We start from the raw sequence: 25175 nt of genomic DNA, 5'->3' as shown, positions 1-25175 counted from the left end.
CAGACGGGAGGGCGCTGGTCGAAAGTCGACTGCGGGCGGCGGCGCGGACCCTGGTTCGCAATCACAGCGATAAAGCTACAAAACCGCGCTCGATTCTTAGCGAACGCTGACGTGCATCGAGCTCTGCGATATCTTCTTACGAAGCGCTCAGCTCCACCACCGCGCGCTATCAACGCTCATTCACTCTCTCACTCTCTCCTATCACCGCAGATATGGGAAAGCGCAAGAAGGCGGCGAAGAAGCCCGCGCAGCCAAAGAAGGTAACCACATCCCGCAATCGCCGCACCGCATGCGCCGCGCCGCCGTGCACAACCAGCAGCAGCGCTAACGCCTCGCAGAAAGAGGCGCTGTCGACCACCTTCCAGTGTCTGTTCTGCAACCATGAGAACTCGATCCTCGTGAAGCTCGACAAGAAGGCTGCCATCGGCCACCTTTCGTGCAAGGTGTGTGGCGTGTCGTTCCAATGCAATATCAACGGTAAGCAGTGCGCGCAATCAATATCCCCTGGCCGTCGCTAACGGCGATTCTCTCCAGCGCTCTCCGCCGCCGTCGACGTGTACTACGACTGGGTTGACGCCTGCGACGCCGTCGCCGAGGGAGAGGCCGGTGCCGCCAGTGGCAAGACCTTCCGCGAACCTGGATCGCTGCAACGAGGACAAGCCGGTGGCGCTCGCCGTGGCGGAGACGACTTCATCGAGGATGACGAGGCCGATGCGGAGGGCGACTACGCCGACGACGATTGAAATAAGGCTGGATTAGAAATTGGTTTCTTTCAAAATGGCGGCATGGCCTTGGCGGGTTTAGGGCACACATCCCTTCCCTAGGCGGGTGCCTTCACAAATGCACTGAGCAGGCTCAAAAAGGACGGTCTGGCTGGTAGAGGCGGAGTTTAGGCGTCTGGTGATGAAGGGAAAACTCAAGCATAGCCTTTCCGGCGCTAATTGGTCGATTTCGGCATATCGGCCATGAACTGATGTACGCGTAGGCGTCCAGAAGAGTGCATTTCAAGACACTAGTAGCGAGGGAATCCATGGATTTCTCGCCCTTCAAGCAAAAATAATACGCTTTAACTCAGGGTTTCATTGTACTTCGCCAGGGGTCAGACGATCCAAGACGTCTGGAGCTATGAATCTCAGTATTCCCTTCTTTCGACGCATGGCTCAAAAGGGGGGTTGGCCCTGACAAAGGTGTCTGCACGCCATCGTCGATCCCCCCTCTGAGATCTCGACCACCGTCTTACGATTCAGATGATTCCATTCTCACGCTGACACGGACGTGAGTTGCTTCAGTAGACCATTCCTCTCCCTGTATTTCAAACCAATTGCGACTAGCTGACGTGAATCCATTGCAGACGTTTCTTCACTCAGCCCTGAGATCTGTTCCGGGACCGTGCAGATGCGACTGGAGCTCTTCTGAGGTTGAACCTCAGCTTGCCTATGCTATCAAGCTCCTATGCTAATATTGAATAGGCGGCGGATAAGTATCCAAACCATTTGGCTGTAAATTTACATGGTGTAGAAACGGTCGCCAAAGTCACCGAGTCCAGGGACAATGTAGCTATAAGTTGGTTAGCTCAAACTATCATATCAACACGAGTGCGACTCACTTCTTCTCGTTCAGTCCTTGGTCAACGAAGGCGGTGATGACGCGGACCTTAGGGAACTGCTGGGCAAAGTTGGCAGCGCCCTCGGGGCTAGCAATGAGGTTCAGGAAGAGGATGCGGTCTTCGGGAACGCCGCGAGACTTCAGGACATCGACAGCCATGAGCGCCGAACCGCCTAGTTTTCTTGGTGAGAATTGTTGTTACTCTTCACAACTGGCCAGGAACCTACCAGTAGCGAGCATGGGGTCCAGCAGGAGCACCCAGCGGTCTGCAATGTCCTCGGGCAGCTTATCGTAGAAGAGCTTAGGCTTGGCAGTCTCCTCATCGCGCTGGATCAGGATCTTGCCTATCCGCACGGAACGGCAGCAGTCGCGGAGACCCTGCTCCATGGACTCGCCTGCGCGCATGATCGACACACCGCATATCTTGCCCTCGAACTTCACACCAGAGTATTGAGTGCCGAGAGGCGTGGTGATGGTATGTTCCTGGACAGGCAAGTGGTTCAGGCCCTCTTCGACAAGGAGACGAATGATACGGTTGGAGTAGAAGATGAAGTTGGCCCGGTCGGTGTTCTTATCTCTGATCATACTGTACGCGCGTGTCAAAGGTGACTGTCATAGCATTGGAGATTTACGGGTGAACGCACGTCAGAAGGGCAATGAGCTGCGGCGTCTGCGACAGAATGTGAATGTTGTCGTGTGACACCTGGGTAGAGACTGTTGCGGTCGGCTTCTCCGTCGCAGGGCGGTAGTCGGGACCCATGCATTTGGAGGGTGCCTGCTCAGATTGGGAGGAAGACATGGTGTGCTTGCGGTAGAAGTAAAAGCTTTGGCTGGGCTAGGGATTGGCAGATTCGGTGTTTTAATGCGGGCAAGCTTGCAAGATCAGCAAGGGAGAGAGGATTGGGATCGGGGGGGAGAGATAGGATCCAGGAGACGGCGGCGCCCAGGGGTGTATATAGCGGGAGCTCGAGATACTGCCCTCGTGCTCAGGTCGTGCAGCAGATGCATGGCTAGATGGCCGTCGGCGAGCTCCTAGATGCCGTGGGATGCGCAGACCCCACCAAAAGGAAGCGATTGGCGGCAAGGGCACGAGAGCTAGACCACATGCGGCGGGCGGTGTGCAGCAGGCGGGACCGTTTTGCGCCGCGGAAGAGGCGGTCTTGTTCGGTGGTCAGCGAGCGCATCGCCGCGCGCGCGTCAACAAGCCTGCTGCATCATCAACATACTCCGCTGCACATCGCGACCCCACACATCCACCGACCGTTGCACTTTCTTCTCACCTCGCGCTCGCTATCCGTGCACCAGCGCTCCGACACCCACCTGCTCGCGCACTTCTCGCGAAACTCACACCACGCTTTCACCTCCGACTCGACTCATCCGTACTTCTACTACCACTCTGACAAAACAATCACCACCACGCCTGCTTCGCCATTGGCCCGTTTGCAGTCGCGCAGCTCTCTGGACCCTGCAATGATACGCGCATGCTAAATACCCGCGTTTCTAAAGCTGCTCTAGCCCGCGCGGCCGCTGCCTCTCACTTCCGATAAACAATGGATTTCCCGCAGCGGCGGAAGAAGCCTGCAACATATGGCAAATCTTCGCGCAATACGAGCTACAAGATCTTCAATGACGCACCGTCGCCTGAGAAGCCGCGCCTGTCAAAACCATCGTGGACCGCAAGCAAAGGATATAGCATTTCGTCTCACCAGGATGTCGCGGCTGCCAAAGGTGCTCCGGTAAAGGCGAAGGCTGACTCCATGTCTATATTCGACATGCCTTCTTCCGACGAAGAGCTTTCCAGACCCTCAAAACCTCTGGCAAAGAAAGCTCCAGCCAAGAAGGCTGCGCCACGCGCTTTACCAAAGACCGAGGACGCCTCTTCCGAAGATTCTGCGTCGGAGCAATTACACAAAGAAGTTGAAGCCGCAGCGGCGAAAAAAAGCATCCGGAGACGGACTCCATCAGTAAGCAGGCGTCTAGAGGATTCTGCTGGGAAAAAGGCATCCATAAGTGGAAGCCAAGCCACGCGCCGTGACCCCGTTGTTCTTATACACCGTCCACGGCAAGAGCCGGCAAAGGAAAACCCGAGCAAAAGGAACCATGAAATGGTGGAAAATTCAGAGGATGATATCAGTGCGGCGGGTGTAGTCAATGAGAGGCCTCACAAGTCCGTCAAGAGCCTACGGGCAGCTAGTCCTCGAAGACAAGAACCCACACGCCTGGCTCCTGGCTCATCTACAGACGAACTGGCAGGCCCGTCTCAGAAAGGCAACATCAAGCAAAAGGTGAAAGCACGGCCTACACCCACTGTGACGGGAATACGAGCCACGCGCCTGCAAAAGAAAGAACCGGAAAATGATCCAAGCAGCCAGACAGACGCAGTGAAATCGTCCACAATGTCTGCAACCCAGGCGATCAAGCTAGCAAGAGCACGGAGGACTGAATCAAAATTCACATTCACCAAGCCCTTGATCCAAAAAGGGAGGTCCGCGCCAACAGTGCTACAAAAAATGCTTCCATCACCAGAAACCAAACCTTCTAGCCCTGATGAATCACCTCATTCCCCAGAATCATCCGACTCGTCAGACGAGGATGAGGAAGAAGAAGATGAAGCACCGACACCTGCAACACCGCCAGGTAGGACATCGGAATCTCCCTTCGGAGCTGTGACCCCGCGGCAACACACGGCGTGGAGCAAACTTTTAGACGACACTACAACAGGAAGCCCTAGTGCTCTCAACTTCGATGAACTGAAATTAAATCAGGCTGTCAAGCCTCGTCGAAAGGCCATGCTACAACGATCCAGCTCCGATATGACCCACACGACTGGTAACAGACGACCACGTCTGATAGATACGTTGAAACAAGACTCCGAATCGGAAGAGGAGAGCAACGATGACGAAGCTATGACCGATGCGGATGAAACGCATTTCACCAAACACGAAAGGAGTAGTCCCAACCAAGCCCCTGCTGGTCCGTCGTCGAAGAGCTCCCAACATACTGGAACGGCCTCAAGCTTTTCTCAAGAAGCCACATCATCTCAGACATCAGTTCCAGGAAACGCAGGCCCAAAGCTTACCTACGCCCGTACCAGGTCATATCTTAACGAGAACAGTCTCGAGGATGAGCTGTTACTGGGTCTTCCTAGCTTGGAGAGTTTAGGTCCATCGCGCAGAGCACGAGTCCAGGACGACCTCGATGAGCTTGAAGACGGTGGCGGTGGCATGCGGAGTATTCATGAACTCCGTGCGGGAGGACGTGCTCTACGTGTTGCGGACGACATCGAACATCTCGTTGGTGATACTGAGGAAAAGAAAGCAAATCCCCCGGCGAGGAGACGCAGTGCTCTGATGGAGCTATGCACGAAATTGGCTGATAAGTCTTATGTCACCCGCATGGTCGATGGCGGCTTGGACAGCCGACTTTTCCACTTTTGTGGTGCAACCACGGATCCTATTCTCGGGTTCCTAGTTGCCTGTGCAATGAAGCTCATGGTATCGGCTGAGGTACCAAAATCATCGGTCGCTGCCATGTACAGCGCCGGATGTCTGAGGATGCTGGCCGGCCTGCTCAAGCTCGATTCGGACATAGCAAAGATTGCGCGCGAACGTCGTAACAACATGTCTAAATATGCACAGGGCGAACTGGTCAAATTTCGGTCGCAGGTTATGAACAGTATCTGGCCCGAAGAACACCTGGAAGTTGTCTCCCCAAGGGCTATTGCGCTAAAGAGCTTAGAGGCTGTGATCCGCAAGCTACGGGAAAGCAGAAACACGGACGACCTCCTTGGCTTCCGGGCCTTTGCAGATGTAGCGGCGCTGGCCAAGGACCCGGCACACAAGTTGGCGTCAGGATTTGCCTCACCCTCGGACACTGCATTCCTTGAGCTTACGTTGTCGATCCTGGAGTCTGCTTCCCTGAATGCATCAGCCTGGACCAACTCCTCTACGGATGCTGACGCATCCATGGGTCAGCTTGCAGGCTCTATCGATGCAGTCCTTGGCTCAGGACCGTCATTGACCGAACAGTTGGAACCGCTTGCTCTTCGTCTCACATTGAACGTAACGAACAACAACCCGGAGGTTTGCAACGTCTTTGCCCGGCCAACACTCGTGCAGAACCTATTACGCTCGATAGACAACAGGTGTCAGGCATTGGCTACTCCATTGAACGAGGAAGAGCACGTCAAGACTTTGGATCGTCTGATTCTCACGCTTGGCGCAATGATCAACCTTGCCGAGTTTAGCAATGAGGCAAGAGTAGCTTCCATGAAAGATGGCGATGGGTTGCTCAACTCCCTCGTCAGATCCTTTCTCGAGGGCATGGAGCGAGCTGCGCAAGCAGATTCAATGGAAGAATCTCAATCCAGCGTTGCATACGGTTACCTCGCGGTCCTGCTTGGGAATCTCTGTCAAACTTGGGCTGTCAGAGAGAAGGTCCGCGCCAGGCTGCCGCAACAGCGCCTGGATGTGCTGATCCATGCGGTTGAAGAGTTCATCTTCGTGCACCAAAAAGTTGATAAAGAGGAGTTCGATGGTGAAGAAGGTAGAGAGGTCTGGGCAAACTACACGGCAAGGCTGCAAGGAGTCATCTACAGGCTTCAAGGACGGCACACCTAGATGCAGAAAGGAACCCAACCAAAAGAAGAAAAAAACAGGCTGGCCTGCTAGAAAAAAATCCTCACGTGAGGGATTGATCTTGTGCAAGGGCGTTTTGAGTGTTCCTTGGAACGGTGGGCAGTAACGGTAAAGTATGGGAGGAAATTCGAGATACCCGATACCCCGGAGAATGATTTTGGGCGAGAGACGAGGCTCTTTGAAAAGCATGTTGTGCGGCTTGATGTGGCTGAGACATGCAGCGTCATACATCTTGGAGGCACCCACTACGAAACATTCTCTCATTTGGAGCGACACGGCCAAGATTGTAGATAGACAAACACACTCGTTGATCTTGCTTTTTGTGTCCCGGACGCTCGTTTAACGAAGCCAATGCGTCTGCGACTGACAAGTAGACGTCTCCTCGGATGGCAATGGCCCGTCGGATGCGTGTGAACACGATCCGGTGGCTTACACGAGAGACCCGCTGCAGAAGTGAAATTGCATGGTTCTGAAACTGCATTGATCCGGCGCCTGGCTGATTTCTCCCAACCGGATGAATGATACGACCGCACGTGCTGATAAAAAAAAAAAAAAGAAACCATCCACGACATGCGTCCGTGGGCATTCCTCCCCCCAAAGACGAGAAAGGAAAATGTTAAAAGCAAAGCCGTCTCACCGGAGGCTGCGAGGGTACCACAGCGACATGCCACCTGATGTGACGGCGGGCAACTCCGAGCACGAGGGGCATGGGGCGGACTCGGAGTCCCAGCCCTGCGGATATTGCGTCACGATTCAGACTCGACCTTTGTGCCCGACGAGGCTGTAGTCGCACAAGCTGCCCTTGCAGGCGGCCGACAGCAGAGTAGCTGCACAGGGCTCGCCAGCAGTATAGGCGCGGCTTGGCAGAGTCGTGGCTGCGGGCTGAGGCAGGCGGACGAATAGGTGTGGCTTGTTTCCATTACTCGATCAATTGTGGAACGGGCAGCCTCTTAGGTAAAAGGACAGGCTGCCATCGTAGGGTTGCAGCTTCGACCTTTTCCTCCTCCTCTCGCACCTTGCGCTTGCGTCTGCTGCTAGCTTGCAGTTGCCCGCTGTTCCTTCATAGGCTGGACCGGTACTGCGGCACTGCCGTCGTCGTCACCGCCTAAAGCTGCTGGGCGCCAGTCCCAAACACTATTCAAGCGCGGAGCCCCCTCTAATTGAACTACCCTTTCTCTCGCCCGTCCTTGCTCTTAATTTTTTACTACCCTGGATTATTCCTTCGTTCACCTCGCGTACTCCCCAAGCAGTTCGAGTGCGAAGATGCCTGCGCCTCCGAAACAGCGCAAGATTGCAATTGTCGGCAGCCGCTCTGTCGGTACACCATCCCGCTCCCCTTTCTCTGTCTTGCCTGCGCCCCGCAGCAGCTGGCACGGCGCTTGCTAACCACGGCGTGTCCTGGGCTCCCACAGGCAAATCCTCCCTCACGGTCCAATTCGTAGACGGCCACTTCGTCGAGAGCTACTATCCTACCATCGAGAACACGTTCAGCAAGGTCATCCGCTACAAGGGCCAGGACTATGCCACCGAGATCATCGACACGGCCGGTCAGGTACGTCACGACTTGTTGGGAAGAGGGGTACACACGGGAACAAGCTGGCCGAGCGAGACGGCCTTCTGGCCTGGAGCAGCTCTGCTGGGCTTCACAGCACAAGATGGCTGACGAGTGAGCGTTTTCGGCCCACAGGATGAGTACAGCATCCTGAACTCGAAGCACTTCATCGGCATCCACGGCTACATGATTGTCTATTCGGTCGCGTCCAAGCAGACGTTCGAGATGGCCCGGATCATCCGCGACAAGATCCTCAACCACCTGGTAAGAGATGACCCGAAACGCCACCTCTCGACGCCTCAACGCCACCAACTGCTGCTCGGGTTTCCCTGCTTCGGCGGTGCCGCTACATGCCACACGCTGGGAGTGATGGGCTTCGGTGCCGACTCGGGGAGAGTGCGAAGCAGCTAGGCATCCGGGCAGCAAGCGGCACGAGAGAGAGACAGAGCATATGTTGACGCTGCAACCTTTTCGGATACAGGGCACGGAATGGGTCCCGCTGGTCATCGTCGGCAACAAGAGCGACCTGCGCCCTGAACAGCGCCAGGTCACGGCCGAGCAGGGCAAGGCACTCGCCGAGGAGTTCAAGTGTGCGTGGACCGAGGCCAGCGCGCGCTACAACGAGAATGTGTCCAGAGCTTTTGACCACATGATCGGCGAAATCGAGAAGAGCCAGAACCCGGGCGAGGCCCCCGCGGGTGGCAAGTGCACGGTGATGTGAGCACAGAGAGAGGGGGTGGCAGTGTGTGATTGAGGGGCTTGCAGCGGGGCTGAATGCTTGATTGATTGTTGGCGTTGAGACCTGGGGGAAATTTTCTGAGTCACCAGCGGGGGAAGCTTTTGGTTCTGCACGTGATGGGAGTAAGCGGACGGACTTTCACTTCTTGGATTCGTTGCAAAGTAGAGGCGTTGGGATGGGAAGGATTGGGGAAATCCCGTTTGCTTTGAACGTGGATAATTCAACATTGGCTAGAATGGTAACTTTGACCTCCTTCCTTGCTGCCTTCGAGAACCTCAGCCGTGACAAGCCACCATCCGCCCTGTCGGCGTCGCTTTGTCTCACCTCGACGCCGTCCTGGTCTCTGGAAATGTGTGGAACACAGCGACTCACAGCCTCGTATCCCATTCATCAATTCTGCCGGCCAAATGATTTTCCCTGCCAAAGCGCATCTCTCGTCATATTAGTAATATCCGGCATCTCTAAAAATTGACCGGGGTTGGCGAACCCGCGGAAGAAAGCATTGTCAGCAACCACTCGCCATGTTCACTGCACGAGTTGCGGCGCCGCTCAGGCTGGCGCGTCACGCAAGTATCAGGCCATTCAGCACCTCGCGCCCGCTCGCCCGCCTGGACCTCTCCTACGACCTGCATGAGCCGCCAAAGTCGCAAGGGTCCTCTACAACTGCTTCTGAGAATGCTCCCATTATTATGTTGCACGGCCTGTTCGGCTCCAAGAGAAATAACAGGAGCATAAGTAAGTACGGTCTCTTTTACTGGCCCCTTGGCGACTGCAGGGCGTCTTGGGCTTACGGTGTTGAGCAGGCAGCTTGCGCGCGACCTGAACCGCCCCATCTACGCCGTCGACCTGCGCAACCATGGCGACTCTCCGCACGACCCCCGCCACGACTACACGGCGCTCGCAGAGGACACGGAGGACTTCATCGAGCACCACGGGCTGAGCGGCTCGACGCTGATCGGGCACTCGATGGGCGCGAAGACGGCCATGGTCGTGGCGCTGCGGCGGCCGGAGCTGGTGCGCGACCTGATCCCGGTGGACAACGCGCCCGTGGACGCGGCGCTCAAGAGCGACTTTGCGCAGTACGTGAAGGGCATGAAGAAGGTGGACGCGGCGCAGCCCAAGAAGCAGAGCGAAGCCGACGCCATCCTGAAGCCGTTCGTCGAGGAGATGGGCGTGCGCCAGTTCCTGCTGTCGAACCTGGTGCGCGCGCCGGGGACCGACCACCTGCGCTTCAAGATCCCCGTCGGCTACCTCGCCAACGCCCTCGACAACATGGCCGACTTCCCCTTCACCAACCCCGACGAGACGCGCTTCAGCAAGCCGACCCTATTCATCCGCGGCACCAGGAGCCACTACGTCCCCGACGAAACCATACCCATCATCGGCAGGTTCTTCCCGCTGTTTAAGATGAAGGACGTGGAGTCTGGGCACTGGGTCGTTTCCGAGAACCCCGAGGGCTTTAGACAAGGTATGTAAGCTTCGTACTTTTTTACTTTTTACTTTTTTTTTGGGTTTCCCTTGCACATTCTCGAGCTGTGGCCCATGGTTACTTTGCCCGCGTTCTCCGGCCCAATCCAGGGCATGCGCCCTCTTCAAGGAGGATTTCGCACTTGGAGCGTCGATCCTTGTGCCGCGGGCAGAGCAGTCGAGGAAGGGATGTGGCATTCGTGAAGCAAGCCAGCAGCGCAGGAGCCACGGTCTGATGTCAAGACGTGTGGTTCCCGCAACCCGATCCGGTATGAAAAATACCGGCTTTTGGGGCCGCGGATGGACCCCTGAACACCGAGCGGCGGAAAAGCAAAGCAATAGCTTTTCCGCGCGGGCGCTACCTTTTTTCCAACTCAGCTGAATGTTGTGCTGACTCCGCAACAGCCGTGCTCGAGTTCCTGCAGGATCAAGAGTGAGAATGTCCTTTTTCTACGCGGGCCCCTAAAGTGCGAAAAATTGCACGCTTGTTGCGCGGCGACGAGGGCGATGTCGCTGTCGGTCCATGACGACAGGTCGGGGACGCTTCGGAGCTTGCGAGCAGATCACAGGGTGCACGTGGAGACCGGATGGATCTCTCGAAATCGCCCTGGCCATTGACTAATCCGCCGGGCGGATACTTGTACGCATTCGTTTAATAGGTACATTTAGATAGACTGTGCATAGAAAGGGTGGACCGGAATAGATAACCCGAGCAATCGGCATCTTGGGCGTGGGAATTCTTCCTCGAATAGCCCGGAGAGCGGCAGGTGCAGGCGTGCGGCGCCGCCACGGTCTCCGGCGGATGCTTTGCAATGAGGCGAGGGGGATCAGATAAGAAGTTTTATCGGCGGACCAGGGTCGGCGTCGCTCGTTCTGCGGTGTGGCTTGAGTCTTGCAAAGCACGCGTCCTAGCTCCCAGAGCTCTTTTTCTGGTCCGACGTCACCGTGCTGGCGACTGAGACACGCGCAAACTCACGAAGAATCGAGGGTGTGTGTGCACAGGCGTGCGGCTGGATGCGCCTGCGGCATGCCGAGGAGGGGCATCCGGCAATATGCCAATAGTTCGTCGCCCACCGGGGCGGCTACGCTCTGTCAGCGCCAGAGTCAGCACGTCTGGACTTTCGGGGAGGGGCCTGGACGGCGCCCCGCGGAGCACCGAAGCAGCGGTGTTCATACGCAGCCATCCAAGGCCACCACCCTCCTGCGGCCTCTGGCGGGGGCAGCAGCTTTGGGCAGGCGGCACGCTACGGCCTACGGCGGCCAGGTCGGACGTGGCATTGGCGACGTGTGGGTCGCTGAGAAAGCGGCCGCGGAGTTTTTGGATGGAGTTAACGGACGCAAATGATGACTGATGCGAATCGGTAAAGCTGTGCAGTCCGGTCATCGGCCGGTACGCATTTATTGACAGCGCCCGCAAGACAGGCGCCTGTGGGAAGAGCCGTGGTCCATCCTGCTGTCGCAAGCATTGGCGCCGATCCTGTGATTGTGCTGAAATTTCCTTCGGAGCTTCTGTCCCCGCAGCCTTCAGTCGTGCGACGGGCTGGGTGCACTGTTGCGCGAGAGCGAGAAAGCGCCGTCCGCCGCAGCAAACGTCACTGCTCCGAAGCGTCCGCCTGCCGCTCACTAAAATCAACCCCACCAGGATCTCAACGACTTCTATCCACCCACGCCCTCCCTCTCCGTCGACCATTCTGCCCGGACTTTTTGCGTCTTCCTCCCGTCCATCCATCCCCCCCTCAAACCGCGCTTCCCTCCCCCAAAAAACACACGCCGCAAACCACCTCCCACAGACGCAATGGCCGACACGCTGATCCACCCTGACGTCGACGCCAACGCTGGGTGAGTAGCTGCCCCTCCATTTCCGCCCCGCGCCCGCCAGCTGCTCCGACCACGTTTCGCTGAGCGCATCGTCGCGGTGCGCCCGCGGATGCTGGCGGAATCTTTGTGTTCCCCCAACGCATTGGCTGCCGTCGGGCGCCGCGGGCGCACGCGGCGGTCCGCATTGGGAGCTGTTGCAGAGCTAAGACGGCTAACCGCGCGACCGCCAGCACCATCGAGCTCAAGGACAACACCATCGTCGTCGTCCTCGGAGCTTCCGGTGACCTCGCCAAGAAGAAGACTGTAGGTTTCGCCCGCGCCCGCGCTCTTCTCGCGCTTGCCGATAGCTGACCTTGTTTTTCCGCCGCCCAGTTCCCCGCGCTCTTTGGTCTCGTAAGTGTAACGCAGCTATTTCACAGCGCAGCAGAAGGCCTGACAGGCTTGGCAGTTCCGCAACAACTTCCTCCCCGCCAATGTCAAGATCGTCGGATATGCGCGGACGAAGATGGACCGTGAGGAGTACCTCAAGCGCGTCAAGTCGTACATCAAGACGCCCACCAAGGAGATGGAGGAGCAGCTGGAGGAGTTCACCAAGTTCTGCAGCTACATCTCGGGCCAGTACGACCAGGACGAGTCGTTCATTAACCTGAGGAAGCACCTTGAGGAGCTGGAGAAGGGCAGGAAGGAGACGCACCGCGTCTTCTACATGGCTCTGCCTCCCAGCGTCTTCATCACCGTCTCGCAGCACCTGAAGCGCAACTGCTACCCCAAGAACGGCATTGCCAGAGTTATCGTGAGTGGCACCACTGTGGAGAATGCGGAGAAGAGGCTAGGCTGACACCGGAAACAGGTGGAGAAGCCCTTCGGTAAGGATCTCGGGAGCTCTCGTGAGCTCCAGCGCGCTCTGGCCCCCGACTGGAAGGAGGAGGAGCTCTTCCGTATCGACCACTACCTGGGCAAGGAGATGGTCAAGAACATCCTCATCCTTCGGTTTGGTAACGAGTTCTTCGGCGCTACCTGGAACAGGAACCACATCGACAACGTTCAGGTATGGAGAGATTGGGCTTGCGAGCGCCATCAGCTGCTGACTTCGCGCTAGATCTCTTTCAAGGAGCCCTTCGGTACCGAGGGCCGTGGCGGCTACTTCGACGAGTTCGGCATCATCCGCGATGTCATGCAGAACCGTGGGTGTTGTGACTCGTATGGTTCGATGCATCAGCTAACTTCGACACAGACTTGCTGCAGGTCCTGACGCTGCTGACCATGGAGCGCCCTATCTCTTTCTCCGCTGAGGATATCCGTGACGAGAAGGTCCGTGTGCTGCGCGCCATGCCTTCGATCGAGCCCAAGAACGTCATCATTGGCCAGTACGGCAAGTCGCTCGATGGCAGCAAGCCTGGCTACAAGGAGGACGACACCGTTCCCAAGGAGTCTCGCTGCCCCACTTTCGCTTCGATGGTCGCCTACATCAAGAACGAGAGGTGGGATGGTGTGCCCTTCATCCTGAAGGCTGGTAAGGCTCTCAACGAGCAGAAGACGGAGGTCCGCATCCAGTTCAAGGACGTCACCTCGGGTATCTTCAAGGACATTCCCCGTAACGAGCTGGTCATCCGTGTCCAGCCCAACGAGAGTGTTTACATCAAGATGAACTCCAAGCTCCCCGGTCTCAGCATGCAGACGGTTGTTACCGAGCTCGACCTGACCTACCGCCGCCGCTTCTCCGACCTCAAGATCCCCGAGGCATACGAGTCGCTGATCCTCGACGCCCTGAAGGGCGACCACTCCAACTTCGTCCGTGACGATGAGCTCGACGCAAGCTGGAGGATCTTCACCCCTCTGCTGCACTACCTGGACGACAACAAGGAGATCATCCCCATGGAGTACCCCTATGGTAAGAACACGCCACTCCCTCGCTATGAACTATATTTTGCTGACTTTGATCCCAGGCTCCCGGGGTCCTGCCGTGCTCGACGACTTCACCTCTTCGTACGGCTACAAGTTCAGCGATGCTGCTGGCTACCAGTGGCCGCTGACCGGCGACCAGAACAAGCTCTAAGCGACTGGTTGCGGGGAATTAAATAAATGAAATGTGGCTTTCGTTTTTGGTTCAATGAAAAAATACCAATAGAGCAACCAAACGTACGGCGCCTGAACAGTTTCATTCAGTCCCGACCAAAGAATTTGGGAGACTGTCAGAGAGACGAGTTTTTTCTTTTTGGGGGGGTATTCGCGCGTCTTGTTTGGTCGTTTTGGCTTTTGATGTTTTCAATTTTCTATTTTTCCCAAAGGACGGTTTTTGCGCTACTCAAACATGTGAGAGAGCATGTGATGGAGTCTATGACAGCCTGGCAATGAAATCCTTTCTGATGAACTCTGAATAGCATGTTTTGAATCTGGCAGGTCAAACGCGACTAGTTTCACTAGTTTTGTGGGTGTTGTACTCCGATATCCCGAGCCGCATGTCTTGTGCAACCTGCAGCCCACCCATGCCGTCATCCATGGATGCCAAAAAGCTCTCGGGCCGAGAGCGCGGCTGAGTTCTGGTCCATCCCGCTCTCTCCAAAATTTCGGAAGTGCACCACCAGTTTGCACCACAGCAACACTTCCTTCTGCGCTCACACTCTCGCTTCCTCGTCGCCGCACCGAATACCGACCAATCGTTCAGCTACGTTACCGCTCTTGCGCGATTTTGAAGTGGGCGCAAACACCCTTTCACGCAAGCGAACCACTCCGAGCGGCGGGGCTCCTCCGGTCAACAACTTTCTACCTACCTACGTACTACGACGATAAACGAGCAACCACCAATCTCTTACACGACCAAATAACGAAAAAGAATCATGGTCAAGCGCACGAGCCCGAACATCATCATCACCGGAACGCCCGGCGTCGGCAAGACGACACACGCGCAGCTACTGGCGCAAAACTGCGCGGGGGAGCTCAAGCACCTGGCGATCAACCAGGTGGCCAAGGAGCGGGATTGCTACGACGGCAAGGACGAGGAGCTGGGGAGTTGGATTGTGGACGAGGATAAGGTATGTATGGAGTCGTCTGTTTTCTAAAGTCCGTATGCGACGAGGATGTGTCGTGGCTCTTTTTTTTTTTTTTTTTTCCATGGTTGCTAACGAGCTATGTTTTTCCCTTCTCCTACAGCTCCTCGACGCGATCGAGCCGGACGTGCTGCGCGGCGGCAACATCATCGACTGGCACGCGTGCGACCTGTTCCCGCGCAGCTGGATCGACCTGGTGGTGGTGGTGCGGGCGGACAGCACGCTGCTGTACGACCGGCTCAAGGCGCGCGGCTACAACAGCCGCAAGCTCGACGAGAACATGGACGCCGAGATCATGCAGGTGCTGCTGGACGAGGCGCGCGACGCCTTCGACGAGCAGATCGTCGTCGAGCTGCGCAGCGACTCGGCCGACGAGGTCGAGCAGAACTGCGAGCGCATCGAGGCTTGGGTGAAGCAGTGGAAGGAGGAGCATAAGGATGGTGTTGAGGGCGTGAGTGGGTTGGGTGGGGAGGAGGATGGGGAGGAGGAGGAGGATTGAGTGGGGGATGCGGTTCTGCTTTTTTTTTTATGTTGGTGGTTGGGAAAAGTCATTTTCTACATATACCCGTCTATCGTCTTGTGAAGTTTAGGAGTCATCTATTGACATGGGAAAAGGGAAAAGTTCATGGGTGGCGTTTCTTTTGATACTAGGATAGACATGGATTTTTCCCCCCTCTCTATACCTTTAACATCGTGATGAGATGATGGTGGTACGCTATTGAAAGTTTGGTGGCGAAATCTTCTCTATTTTTCTTTTCCCTGTTCCTGTGCCCCCTCTTTACTCGACGTGGCTCTTCAGCCACTCCTTCAGCTTCTCGAGGGCCTTTCCGCGGTGCGAGATCTTGTTCTTCTCGACCTTGGGCATCTCGGCGTAGGTCTGGCCCTCGTACTCGAAGGTCGAGTCCCAGCCGAAGTTGATGGGGCCGCGCGACGGCACGATCCTGCCGTCCGTCCGGCCCTGGAAAAGGATGGGCTCGTGGCCGGGGCCCTCGCTGTAGGCGAAGGTGCAGACGGCCTGCGCCGACTTGTCCTCGAAGCCGTCGAGCATCTTGTGCAGGTTCTGCACACCGATGGACTGCATGAACCATTTGCTGTGGGCGAGAGAAGCGGGTCAGAATTGGAGATGTGCAACATGAGAGGTGCAATTGGAACGTACATGTAAGGTCCGGGGAGGTCGTTCATGGCCTTGAAGCAGAGGCAGGTATCCTCGACGAGGACGGGACCACCGACCTGGAGCATGGCTTGTCAGTATTTTACATCCACATCATTCGGAAAGAATTGGATATCGAGAGAGTTGTTTCCCGTGTTCTTCGTTGCTTGCGCTTTGGGAAGGCGGGAATGGCACGTACATGCTCGGCAGCGCGTCTGCACTTGTCCTTCGTCACCTCTTCCACGGTGCCCTGGATCTCGACCAGATCCACGCTCTGGCTGCGCAGCTCGACGCCGCTGTCTGCCAGGATGGCCTTGACCTCGGCAAGCTTGTTGGCGTTGCCGGTGATGAAGTTGAGTTCCTTTGGCGCCATCTTAAGTAGATTTCCCTGCTCTTTTGTGGTTTGCTTGTCTTCGGAAATAGCCAATGGACTGGAAGTGAGAGTCAAGGGTGGTGTTCAATCTTTCGCTGTTGTGCCTGTGTGGTTGTTGAAGATGTAGGCTTGGTGCAGAGCGTTGACGTTAAATATATGCGGGCACAGACGGCGATAGGGCTGAAGAAAGTCGATGTTCTTTCCGCTGCGATGTCATCTCGTCCAAGCCACCACAACACCGCCTCTCCGTGACTCTTCCTCCCTACTCCACACACTACCCGCCTGTGCTACGGTGGTGATAAATCAATTGCGCTTCCATTCCGCGCAGCTGAGCAATCTGGAGCATGGTGCTTTCTGGCCATTGAGAATCGAGTCGCTAGGTTCAGCTCGCTCGCTATTTTGAGCGGTCACCGCTTTCGGCTCCGGTAACAGACACCGGCGAGAATCAACTTGCCCCGTCAACCACACCAGCCGTCGATCACGAAAAAAAGATGGCGCTCGGCTTGGCGGTGTATCTCGAGCGGAAGACGCTGCTATGGACCAGCGCCTGGGCCCTGGCTGCATCCGCGCTGGTGATTGCCAAGGGTTGGATTTCTGGTGAGTGGAACATCGCCCTTCCCCTTTCCCCTGTCTACGCCCGGGGGGTTTTGCATCAAACTCCGTCGCGCGCCTTGCTACGTCTTCCTGTCTCGTTTCTGTTGTTATCTGGATTGCCGGTCTGGACTATTGTAGTCATGGCTCTCTGCTGCGAATCTTGTCCGGTTTGGCCGCATAGGCGGCCATGACTTTTCTGCCCGTAACATGCGGTGCAACACGAACAGTCGCAAGATCAGAGCGCCATATACTGACATGAGACGCAGTGCCAGAGCCAGTCAATTCTTTGGAGACGCCGATCCGTGCAGTTGGAGCACTTGTGGTCACCGTCGTAACTCTGCTACTTACCCGCATCTGGACCGGTGTCAAGTATCAGAATGCTTGCAGCAAGGCAGGCGAGAGAAGTCCTGTTCCCGTCCTTCCTTCATCTATCCCCTTCTTTGGCCATGGACTGCAACTTGTTTGGAACACAGATTCGTTTCTGAAGAAAGCCAGGTACGTGAGAACCATATCAGACATATCCTTCTGGGATGTATGGTTGATGGCTTTTAACTAGGGACGAGGTCACGCAGAATTTATTCGGACTGAACCTTTTTGGCACGAAGCATGCCATTCTGGGATCCCCCACCGTGGTTGTTGATGAACACGAAAAGGTGGATGATGAAACCTTCGTTTCCACTATCCGCAAAAACATCTTTGGCTTCTCCAGCGAACATCCAGCGGTGAATTCCTCCGAATTTTACGACAAGATCTTTTCGGAATCGAATATGGAATCACTCTCTAAGAAGGCGGTGATCCTGCTGAAAGAAAACATACCAGATTTCATCACTTTTAATGAAAGTTTTGTCGACCAACAGGCTTGGGAACGGGCAAGCCTGACGACTTTGGTTGAAAATACCGACTCCGAAAAGGACCTCTCAGAGTCAACCCTAGAGTACGTATGATCTATCCATACATATAATCAGATGCTGACAGTAGGGGTTAGCATGCTTCTTCGAGACTTTGCCGGCCACATCATCAACAATGCTTTTGCCGGTGTAGCTTTCATGGACGACTATCCCGCGTTCAACGAGACACTCCAAGGTTTTGAATCCAAGACTGGCCTCCTGGCGACTGGCCATCCTCGTTGGGTCCCCATTCCCGGGCTCCCGGCAGGCTACATTGCGCGCAAGGGGCTGCTTGCAAACACGAGCAGCATACAGAAGTCTTACGAGAGAGAGCTCGGGGGCGAGGACATCATCTCGACGGAAGAGAACGTGGGGGATTTCTCAGCAGCTTTCACCACGTCTCGACGCCTATTTACGGAACAGAAGGTGCCTTCGGCAGTGCAGCCCCATGTCGACCTCTACATGTTTTGGGCGTTGAACGCGGCAGCTCGCGATCTGATCTTCTGGATGATGATCCACATCCTCGCCGAGCCCGGTCTGGCGGAACGTGTCCGTGATGAAGTCCGCCCTTTTGCTCGTGCCACGCGGCCGAAGAACGGCTTTGGGCTCATGGAGCCGCCACAAATCAACTTCGATCTCGAAGGGCTGCGGACCAAATGCCCGCTGCTGCTGAGCTGCTACATGGAAACGGTGCGGCTGTACAACACGGCGTGGTCTGTCAGCAGAGCGAAGCAGGACGTGGTGCTCAGCGATAAGTCGGCTGGCGGCGTCGCGGTGGAGTACGTAGTCAAAAAGGGCGAGTACGTGGACGTGTCCAACAGGCTGCTCAATACGGACAGCCAGCACCGGAGTGCGGAGAAGTTCATTGCAGACAGATTCGTGGTGCACGACGAGAAGGGAAAGGCAGTCCGGGCGGACTGGGGCACGGTCAGACACGACAATGGCATGTGGCGCATGGCGGGGTTGGAGGTGTTCGCGCAGAGCCTTTGTCTGGCTACGGTGGCCGCGGTGCTGGGCGTGTGGACGCTGGAGCCGGTGGACAAGGCGGGCTGGAAAATACCGCGGAGAGGCGACGGCCCGCTCACGGCGCGGCCCAAGGGCAACGTGAGGGTCAGGATCGGGCGGGCGCCGCTGGCGAGCGAATAGGGCGGGAAGGTGAGATGCTAGTTAGGGGGATGCGGGAGCGTATGAAATGATTCAAGGGCCGTAGAGATTGGGATTGATCATGCCGATGACGTGCGCGTGGAGCAGCGGGAAATGGCAAAAGAAACAAAGCGCAGCCGCAGCGGCCGCGGAGCGGGCGTTGGTTGACGGCGGGCACGACGGCACGGGCTTGGGCTAAGAGATGTCAGCGAGAGCATGCCGGCGCAGGGCAGGGGCGCTGCGAGACGCGCGACGGGCATTTCCATCCTCCGCGCCAGGAACCGCGCGCGCCAGGCACGCGACGGAGATATAACTGCGGTGCGGCGCGGCGGTGGTGTGCGCGCTGCTGCCGGCCGGCGGAGGAGGCAAAGGCGGCGGAGGCGAACGCGGCGGCGGAGAGCGGTGCAGCGGCCGTCTGTGTTGCCGCGGGCGCAGGGTCAGCCTTCAGGGGCTGCTCGGCCCAAAAGCGGTGAACGCCAGGACCCCGTGCGTGCAAGGTCCAGTTTCAAACCGTCGGGACAGCATCTCTAAATAATTGACGACCTCACGCTGCGCGCATACCTGCCACTCCACCCTCTCGTTCCGCCCTCTCCAGCTTCTGCGATCCGCCTCTGCCCCCGCCCGGCCCCGCGGATGCCTGGCGCCCTCCGTTCCCTTTCTTCCATTTCGGTCGTTTGTTAGTGCGGGAGTTCCACCGCCATCCGTTGGAGTCGCCTTGGGGCGCGCGTTGTCCTCCCCAGGAGTCGCCCAACTCCCCACCGAGCACACCCCCATCCGCCTTCGCTAGAGCACGCCTGCGTGCTGCTCGCCATAGACAATGTCGCACCTCTACGAAATCGGCACGCGCGCCTGGCAGCCCGACCCCACCGAGGGATGGGTTGCCTCGGAGGTCGAGCAGAAGATCGTGGACGGGGACAAGGTCAAGCTTGTCTTCCGTCTCGAGAGCGGCGAAGTGCGTCTCCGCCCGTGTCCTCCCGCGACGGCCCTGCGCTGACCCCCGACCAGGAAAAGACGATAGACACCACGATAGAAGCCCTCCAAGATGACAAGGACAGCACTCTGCCCCCGCTCATGAACCCGACGATGCTCGAAGCCAGCGATGACCTTACGAACCTCTCACATTTGAACGAGCCAGCCGGTCCGCTCCGCCCGCCGCCGTCTGCTCAGGATGCCCGCTGACGCCGGTGCTACAGTGCTGCAAGCTATCAAGCTCCGCTATGCCCAGAAGGAAATCTACACATATTCTGGCATCGTCCTGATCGCCACGAATCCCTTCGCTCGCGTCGATTCGCTATACGTTCCCGGCATGGTGCAAGTGTATGCTGGCAAGCACAGAGCTTCGCAAGCACCGCACTTGTTCGCCATTGCCGAAGAAGCTTTTGCGTACGTGGCCGCCCTCCCATCGTGAAACAGCCATCTGCTTTATTAACACAGCCCGCACAGAGACATGCTTCGCGACAACCGCAACCAGACCATCGTTGTGTCTGGTGAGTCTGGTGCCGGTAAGACCGTCAGCGCAAAATACATCATGCGTTACTTCGCAACCCGCGAGTCGCCCGACAACCCCGGCCAGCGCAAGGGAAAGGCAGATACCATGAGTGAAACTGAAAAGCAGATTCTGGCCACCAACCCCATCATGGAAGCCTTCGGTAACGCTAAGACGACCCGTAACGACAACTCGTCGCGTTTCGGAAAGTATATTGAGATTATGTTCGACCAGGCGACAGATATTATTGGTGCCAAGATTCGTGTCTACCTTCTGGAGCGGTCAAGATTGGTCTTCCAGCCGCTGAAGGAGCGTAACTACCACATTTTCTACCAGCTGTGCGCCGGTGCTACCGACGCTGAGCGTGAGGAGTGGGGTTTGAAGAGCCCGGATGATTTTACGTACATGAACCAGGGCGCCGCTCCCGTCATCGACGGTGTCGATGACAAGGCCGAATTCGAACTAACGAAGAAGTCGCTGGGCACCATCGGCGTCAACGACGACGCCCAGCATCAAATCTTCCAGCTCCTGGCTGCGCTGCTGCACCTCGGAGACGTCAAGATCACCGCCACCCGTACCGACTCCTCGCTCTCGCCCGAAGAGCCCTCGCTCATCCAGGCCGCGAAGCTTTTAGGCATTGATGCGGCTGGCTTTGCCCGGTGGTGTGTTAAGAAGCAGCTCATCACTCGTGGAGAGAAGATTACCTCGAACCTTACGCAAGCACAAGCCATCGTTGTGCGAGACTCGGTTGCGAAATACATCTACTCGAGTCTTTTCGACTGGCTTGTCGACAAGGTCAACAGGAGTTTGGCGTCTGATGAGATTATCGCTGCTACGAAATCCTTCATTGGTGTTCTCGATATCTACGGTTTCGAGCACTTCGCCAAGAACTCCTTCGAACAGTTCTGTATCAACTACGCCAACGAGAAGTTGCAGCAGGAGTTCAACCAGCACGTGTTCAAGCTCGAACAGGAAGAATATCTCCGCGAAGAGATCGACTGGACCTTTATCGACTTCTCGGACAACCAGCCCTGTATTGACCTCATTGAAGGAAAGCTCGGTATCCTGTCTCTGCTTGACGAGGAGTCTCGCCTTCCCATGGGCTCTGATGAACAGTTCGTCACAAAGCTGCACCACAACTACTCTGGCGACAAGCACAAGTTCTACAAGAAGCCGCGTTTCGGAAAGTCGGCCTTCACCGTCTGCCATTACGCCGTTGATGTCACGTACGAGTCGGAGGGCTTCATTGAAAAGAACAGAGATACTGTTCCAGATGAGCACATGGAAGTCCTCAAGGCTTCGTCCAACAAGTTCCTTGTCGAAGTCATCGACACGGCGGCGCAGATTCGTGAGAAGGAGACTGGTGGCGGCTCTGCTGCCAAGCCAGGCACCGCTGTCTCTGCGGGTCGGAGAGTTGCGGTCAACCGCAAGCCCACTCTTGGTGGTATCTTCAAGGCCTCTTTGATTGAGCTGATGAACACCATCAACTCCACCGATGTGCACTACATCCGTTGCATCAAGCCCAACGAGGCGAAGGAAGCCTGGAAGTTCGAGGGACCCATGGTTCTCAGCCAGCTTCGTGCTTGCGGTGTCCTCGAGACTGTCCGCATCAGTTGCGCTGGTTATCCGACAAGGTGGACGTATGAGGAATTCGCTCTGCGCTACTACATGCTGGTGCCCTCTGTCGAATGGACGTCCGAAATCAAGGAAATGGCCAACAGGATCCTGCAAGGTGCCCTAAGCGACGAGAGCGGAAAGAAGGACAAGTACCAGCTTGGTCTCACCAAGATCTTCTTCCGTGCCGGTATGCTGGCGTTCCTGGAGAACAAGCGTACTGCTCGCCTGAACTCGGCCGCCATCATGATCCAGAAGAACCTGCGTTGCAAGTACTACAGACGCAGGTATCTCGAGGCGCGTGAAGCCGTCATCTCCACTCAAGCCCTTGTCCGTGGTTTCTTGGCAAGAGCACGCACCGAGGAGATGCGCCAGATCAAGTCTGCCACGACCATCCAGCGTGTCTACCGCGGCTACAAGGAGAGGAAGAAGTACGAATACGTCCGCAACAGTGTCATCAAGTTCGACGCCGTCGCGAAGGGTTGGCTTCTCCGCAAGGGTCTCTTGGACAAGCGTTTCAACGATGCTGCTCGCTGCATCCAGCGCAACTGGAGGTCGCACCGCCAGCTCAAGGACTGGAGGTCGTACCGCCGCAAGGTTGTCATTATCCAGAGCTTGTGGCGTGGTCGGAAAGCCCGTCGCACCTACAAGGGCCTGCGTGAGGAGGCTCGTGATCTCAAGCAGATCTCCTACAAGCTGGAGAACAAGGTCGTCGAGCTTACCCAGTCCCTTGGCACCATCAAGCAACAGAACAAGGCACTTCAAGGACAGGTCCAGAACTACGAGAGTCAGATCAACTCCTGGAAGAGCAGGACCAATGCGCTGGAGGCCAGGACCAAGGAACTACAGGCCGAAGCGAACCAGGCGGGTATCACCGCTGCTCGCCTCAGCCAGATGGAGGAGGAATTCGGCAAGCTCCAATCCAACTATGAGGAGAGCACTGCCAACATGCGCCGCCTGCAGGAGGAGGAGAGGCACCTGCGCGAGACCTTGAGGGAGACAACCGAGGAGCTCGAGCACACTAAGCGCCGCTCGAGCCAGGTCGAGAGCGAGAAGATCTCTCTTCGCCAGCAGCTCGCTGATCTGCAGGATCAGCTCGAGCTCGCTAAGCGGGCCGCACCCATCAACGGTGATCTCACCAACGGCGCGAACCACGCCCCGGCCAGTGGTCTCATCAACCTTGTCTCGTCGAAGAAGCCCAAGAGAAGGAGCGCAGGCGAGCGCGCCGACATCGAGCGTTTCAGCGGCGCCTACAACCCCCGCCCGGTGTCTATGGCTGTCACTGGACAATCCCTCCACAAGCAGAGCACTCTCTCTGGCTCCACTTTCACTCCTGGCTTGGACAACATCGAGTTCGAGCTTGAGAACATCCTCTCCGACGAGGATGGCCTTAACGACGAGGTCACCATGGGTCTCATCCGCAACCTCAAGATCCCGTCGCCGAGCACCAACCCCGCTCCCAGCGACAAGGAGGTTCTTTTCCCTGCCTACCTCATCAACCTGGTTACCTCGGAGATGTGGAACAACGGCTTCGTCAAGGAGTCCGAGAGGTTCCTTGCCAACGTTATGCAGTCGATCCAGCAGGAGGTCATGCAGCACGACGGCGAGGAGGCCATCAACCCGGGTGCTTTCTGGCTCTCGAACGTCCACGAGATGCTCTCGTTCGTCTTCCTTGCCGAGGACTGGTACGAGACGCAGAAGACGGACAACTACGAGTATGACCGTCTGCTCGAGATCGTCAAGCACGATCTGGAGAGCTTGGAGTTCAACATCTACCACACGTGGATGAAGGTGCTCAAGAAGAAGCTGCACAAGATGATTGTTCCGGCCATTATCGAGTCGCAGTCTCTTCCCGGCTTCGTTACCAACGAGAGCAACAGGTTCCTCGGCAAGCTGCTTCAGTCCAACAGCGCGCCTGCTTACAGCATGGACAACCTCCTCAGCTTGATGAACAACGTCTACAAGGCCATGAAGGCTTACTTCCTTGAGGACACGATCGTCACTCAGGCCATCACCGAGCTTCTTCGCCTTGTCGGCGTCACGGCGTTCAACGACCTGCTCATGCGCCGCAACTTCCTTTCGTGGAAGCGTGGTCTGCAGATCAACTACAACATCACGAGGATTGAGGAGTGGTGCAAGAGCCACGACATGCCCGAGGGCACGCTTCAGCTGGAGCACTTGATGCAGGCGACCAAGCTTCTGCAGCTCAAGAAGGCTACGCTGAACGACATTGAGATTATCCAGGACATCTGCTGGATGTAAGTACTGCTGCAAACGTGACATGTAGGCGGATTCGCTAACCAGGTGTGCAGGCTTTCTCCCAACCAGATTCAGAAGCTTCTGAACCAGTACCTGGTGGCCGATTACGAGCAGCCGATCAACGGCGAGATCATGAAGGCCGTGGCTTCCAGGGTCACGGAGAAGAGCGATGTTCTCCTGCTCACCGCGGTCGACATGGAGGACAGCGGACCGTACGAGATCGCCGAGCCTCGTGTGATCACTGCTCTGGAGACGTACACTCCCTCTTGTAAGTGACATTGGTTGGACTGAGCGACGAACGCAAAGGCTGACAATCAAATAGGGCTGCAAACGCCGCGTCTGAAGCGTTTGGCGGAGATTGTGTCGGCGCAAGCCATGGCACAGCAGGAGAAGCTCGAGTTCGAGCCGACGCACACCAACGGCAGCGGTGAGGTGCAGGGTCTGGCAATCACCGAGGTGGATGGCATGTAGTGACGGGTTGCACGACATTTCCCAACGACGGACGGTTCACGACCAGCGGATTTGGATACTGCTATAGCTCCCACGTAATTTTTGAATCTTCTTTTGCGGGGCGGGAATATTGTGGAGGAGGCATCTGCGCATGTACGGCATCTGGGAGCGCTGTTGTAGGATTTGCAGAGTGCCGGTCGGCGTTGGAGTGGGGGAGCGGCGTTCAGGATATCTCGCGCTTGCGCATACCACACGGGATGTTGGTAGGGAGCTGACTACGTTACGCCTGCCATGCGTCCATGAGAAAGCACAGAGCGAAAGATGTAGATTTCCATTTTATCAGGATTGAACTGC

At 56.7% G+C, this 25175-nt stretch overlaps 10 protein-coding genes across 10 annotated transcripts; 8 read left to right on the top strand and 2 right to left on the bottom strand.

The window, feature by feature from the left end:
* Positions 1 to 212: 212 nt before the first annotated feature.
* Positions 213 to 743, top strand: LTHEOB_254 (Zinc finger protein; the record flags this gene model as incomplete). The annotated part of the gene is made up of 3 exons (XM_035511363.1): positions 213 to 260; positions 339 to 477; positions 535 to 743. The coding sequence occupies 3 exons, from the start codon at positions 213 to 215 to the stop codon at positions 741 to 743; spliced, it is 396 nt and encodes a 131-aa protein (XP_035372256.1).
* Positions 744 to 1505: 762 nt separating this feature from the next.
* Positions 1506 to 2404, bottom strand: LTHEOB_253 (Uracil phosphoribosyltransferase; the record flags this gene model as incomplete). The annotated part of the gene is made up of 4 exons (XM_035511352.1): positions 1506 to 1557; positions 1607 to 1778; positions 1833 to 2191; positions 2250 to 2404. The coding sequence occupies 4 exons, from the start codon at positions 2402 to 2404 to the stop codon at positions 1506 to 1508; spliced, it is 738 nt and encodes a 245-aa protein (XP_035372255.1).
* Positions 2405 to 4115: 1711 nt separating this feature from the next.
* On the top strand, positions 4116 to 6224 carry LTHEOB_252 (Wings apart-like protein; the record flags this gene model as incomplete). Its single annotated transcript, XM_035511341.1, has 1 exon — positions 4116 to 6224. The coding sequence occupies one exon, from the start codon at positions 4116 to 4118 to the stop codon at positions 6222 to 6224; it is 2109 nt and encodes a 702-aa protein (XP_035372254.1).
* A 1281-nt stretch (positions 6225 to 7505) lies between these two features.
* Positions 7506 to 8515, top strand: LTHEOB_251 (Mitochondrial hydrolase; the record flags this gene model as incomplete). The annotated part of the gene is made up of 4 exons (XM_035511330.1): positions 7506 to 7560; positions 7655 to 7794; positions 7930 to 8058; positions 8276 to 8515. 4 exons carry the CDS (start codon positions 7506 to 7508, stop codon positions 8513 to 8515), a joined length of 564 nt encoding a protein of 187 aa, XP_035372253.1.
* Positions 8516 to 9054: 539 nt separating this feature from the next.
* Positions 9055 to 10437, top strand: LTHEOB_250 (Mitochondrial hydrolase; the record flags this gene model as incomplete). Its single annotated transcript, XM_035511319.1, has 3 exons — positions 9055 to 9272; positions 9337 to 10001; positions 10406 to 10437. The coding sequence occupies 3 exons, from the start codon at positions 9055 to 9057 to the stop codon at positions 10435 to 10437; spliced, it is 915 nt and encodes a 304-aa protein (XP_035372252.1).
* Positions 10438 to 11795: 1358 nt separating this feature from the next.
* On the top strand, positions 11796 to 13874 carry LTHEOB_249 (Glucose-6-phosphate 1-dehydrogenase protein; the record flags this gene model as incomplete). The annotated part of the gene is made up of 8 exons (XM_035511307.1): positions 11796 to 11839; positions 12049 to 12121; positions 12191 to 12211; positions 12267 to 12611; positions 12669 to 12866; positions 12918 to 13002; positions 13053 to 13709; positions 13765 to 13874. The coding sequence occupies 8 exons, from the start codon at positions 11796 to 11798 to the stop codon at positions 13872 to 13874; spliced, it is 1533 nt and encodes a 510-aa protein (XP_035372251.1).
* A 781-nt stretch (positions 13875 to 14655) lies between these two features.
* On the top strand, positions 14656 to 15364 carry LTHEOB_248 (Hemoglobin and proliferation regulated protein; the record flags this gene model as incomplete). Its single annotated transcript, XM_035511296.1, has 2 exons — positions 14656 to 14850; positions 14969 to 15364. 2 exons carry the CDS (start codon positions 14656 to 14658, stop codon positions 15362 to 15364), a joined length of 591 nt encoding a protein of 196 aa, XP_035372250.1.
* Positions 15365 to 15643: 279 nt separating this feature from the next.
* LTHEOB_247 (Inosine triphosphate pyrophosphatase) lies at positions 15644 to 16388 on the bottom strand (the record flags this gene model as incomplete). Its single annotated transcript, XM_035511285.1, has 3 exons — positions 15644 to 15956; positions 16022 to 16095; positions 16215 to 16388. The coding sequence occupies 3 exons, from the start codon at positions 16386 to 16388 to the stop codon at positions 15644 to 15646; spliced, it is 561 nt and encodes a 186-aa protein (XP_035372249.1).
* Positions 16389 to 16879: 491 nt separating this feature from the next.
* LTHEOB_246 (Cytochrome p450) lies at positions 16880 to 19015 on the top strand (the record flags this gene model as incomplete). The annotated part of the gene is made up of 4 exons (XM_035511274.1): positions 16880 to 16985; positions 17249 to 17477; positions 17539 to 17916; positions 17968 to 19015. The coding sequence occupies 4 exons, from the start codon at positions 16880 to 16882 to the stop codon at positions 19013 to 19015; spliced, it is 1761 nt and encodes a 586-aa protein (XP_035372248.1).
* An 814-nt stretch (positions 19016 to 19829) lies between these two features.
* On the top strand, positions 19830 to 24842 carry LTHEOB_245 (Class v myosin; the record flags this gene model as incomplete). The annotated part of the gene is made up of 6 exons (XM_035511263.1): positions 19830 to 19964; positions 20018 to 20150; positions 20206 to 20395; positions 20456 to 24370; positions 24425 to 24639; positions 24694 to 24842. The coding sequence occupies 6 exons, from the start codon at positions 19830 to 19832 to the stop codon at positions 24840 to 24842; spliced, it is 4737 nt and encodes a 1578-aa protein (XP_035372247.1).
* Between the last annotated feature and the right edge of the window lie 333 nt (positions 24843 to 25175).

Source organism: Lasiodiplodia theobromae (genome assembly GCF_012971845.1).
Source record: "Lasiodiplodia theobromae strain AM2As chromosome Unknown scaffold_1, whole genome shotgun sequence".
NCBI lineage: Eukaryota > Fungi > Ascomycota > Dothideomycetes > Botryosphaeriales > Botryosphaeriaceae > Lasiodiplodia > Lasiodiplodia theobromae.
Note: the sequence above shows the minus strand (reverse complement) of the source record. Positions and strands in the feature narration are given on the sequence as shown.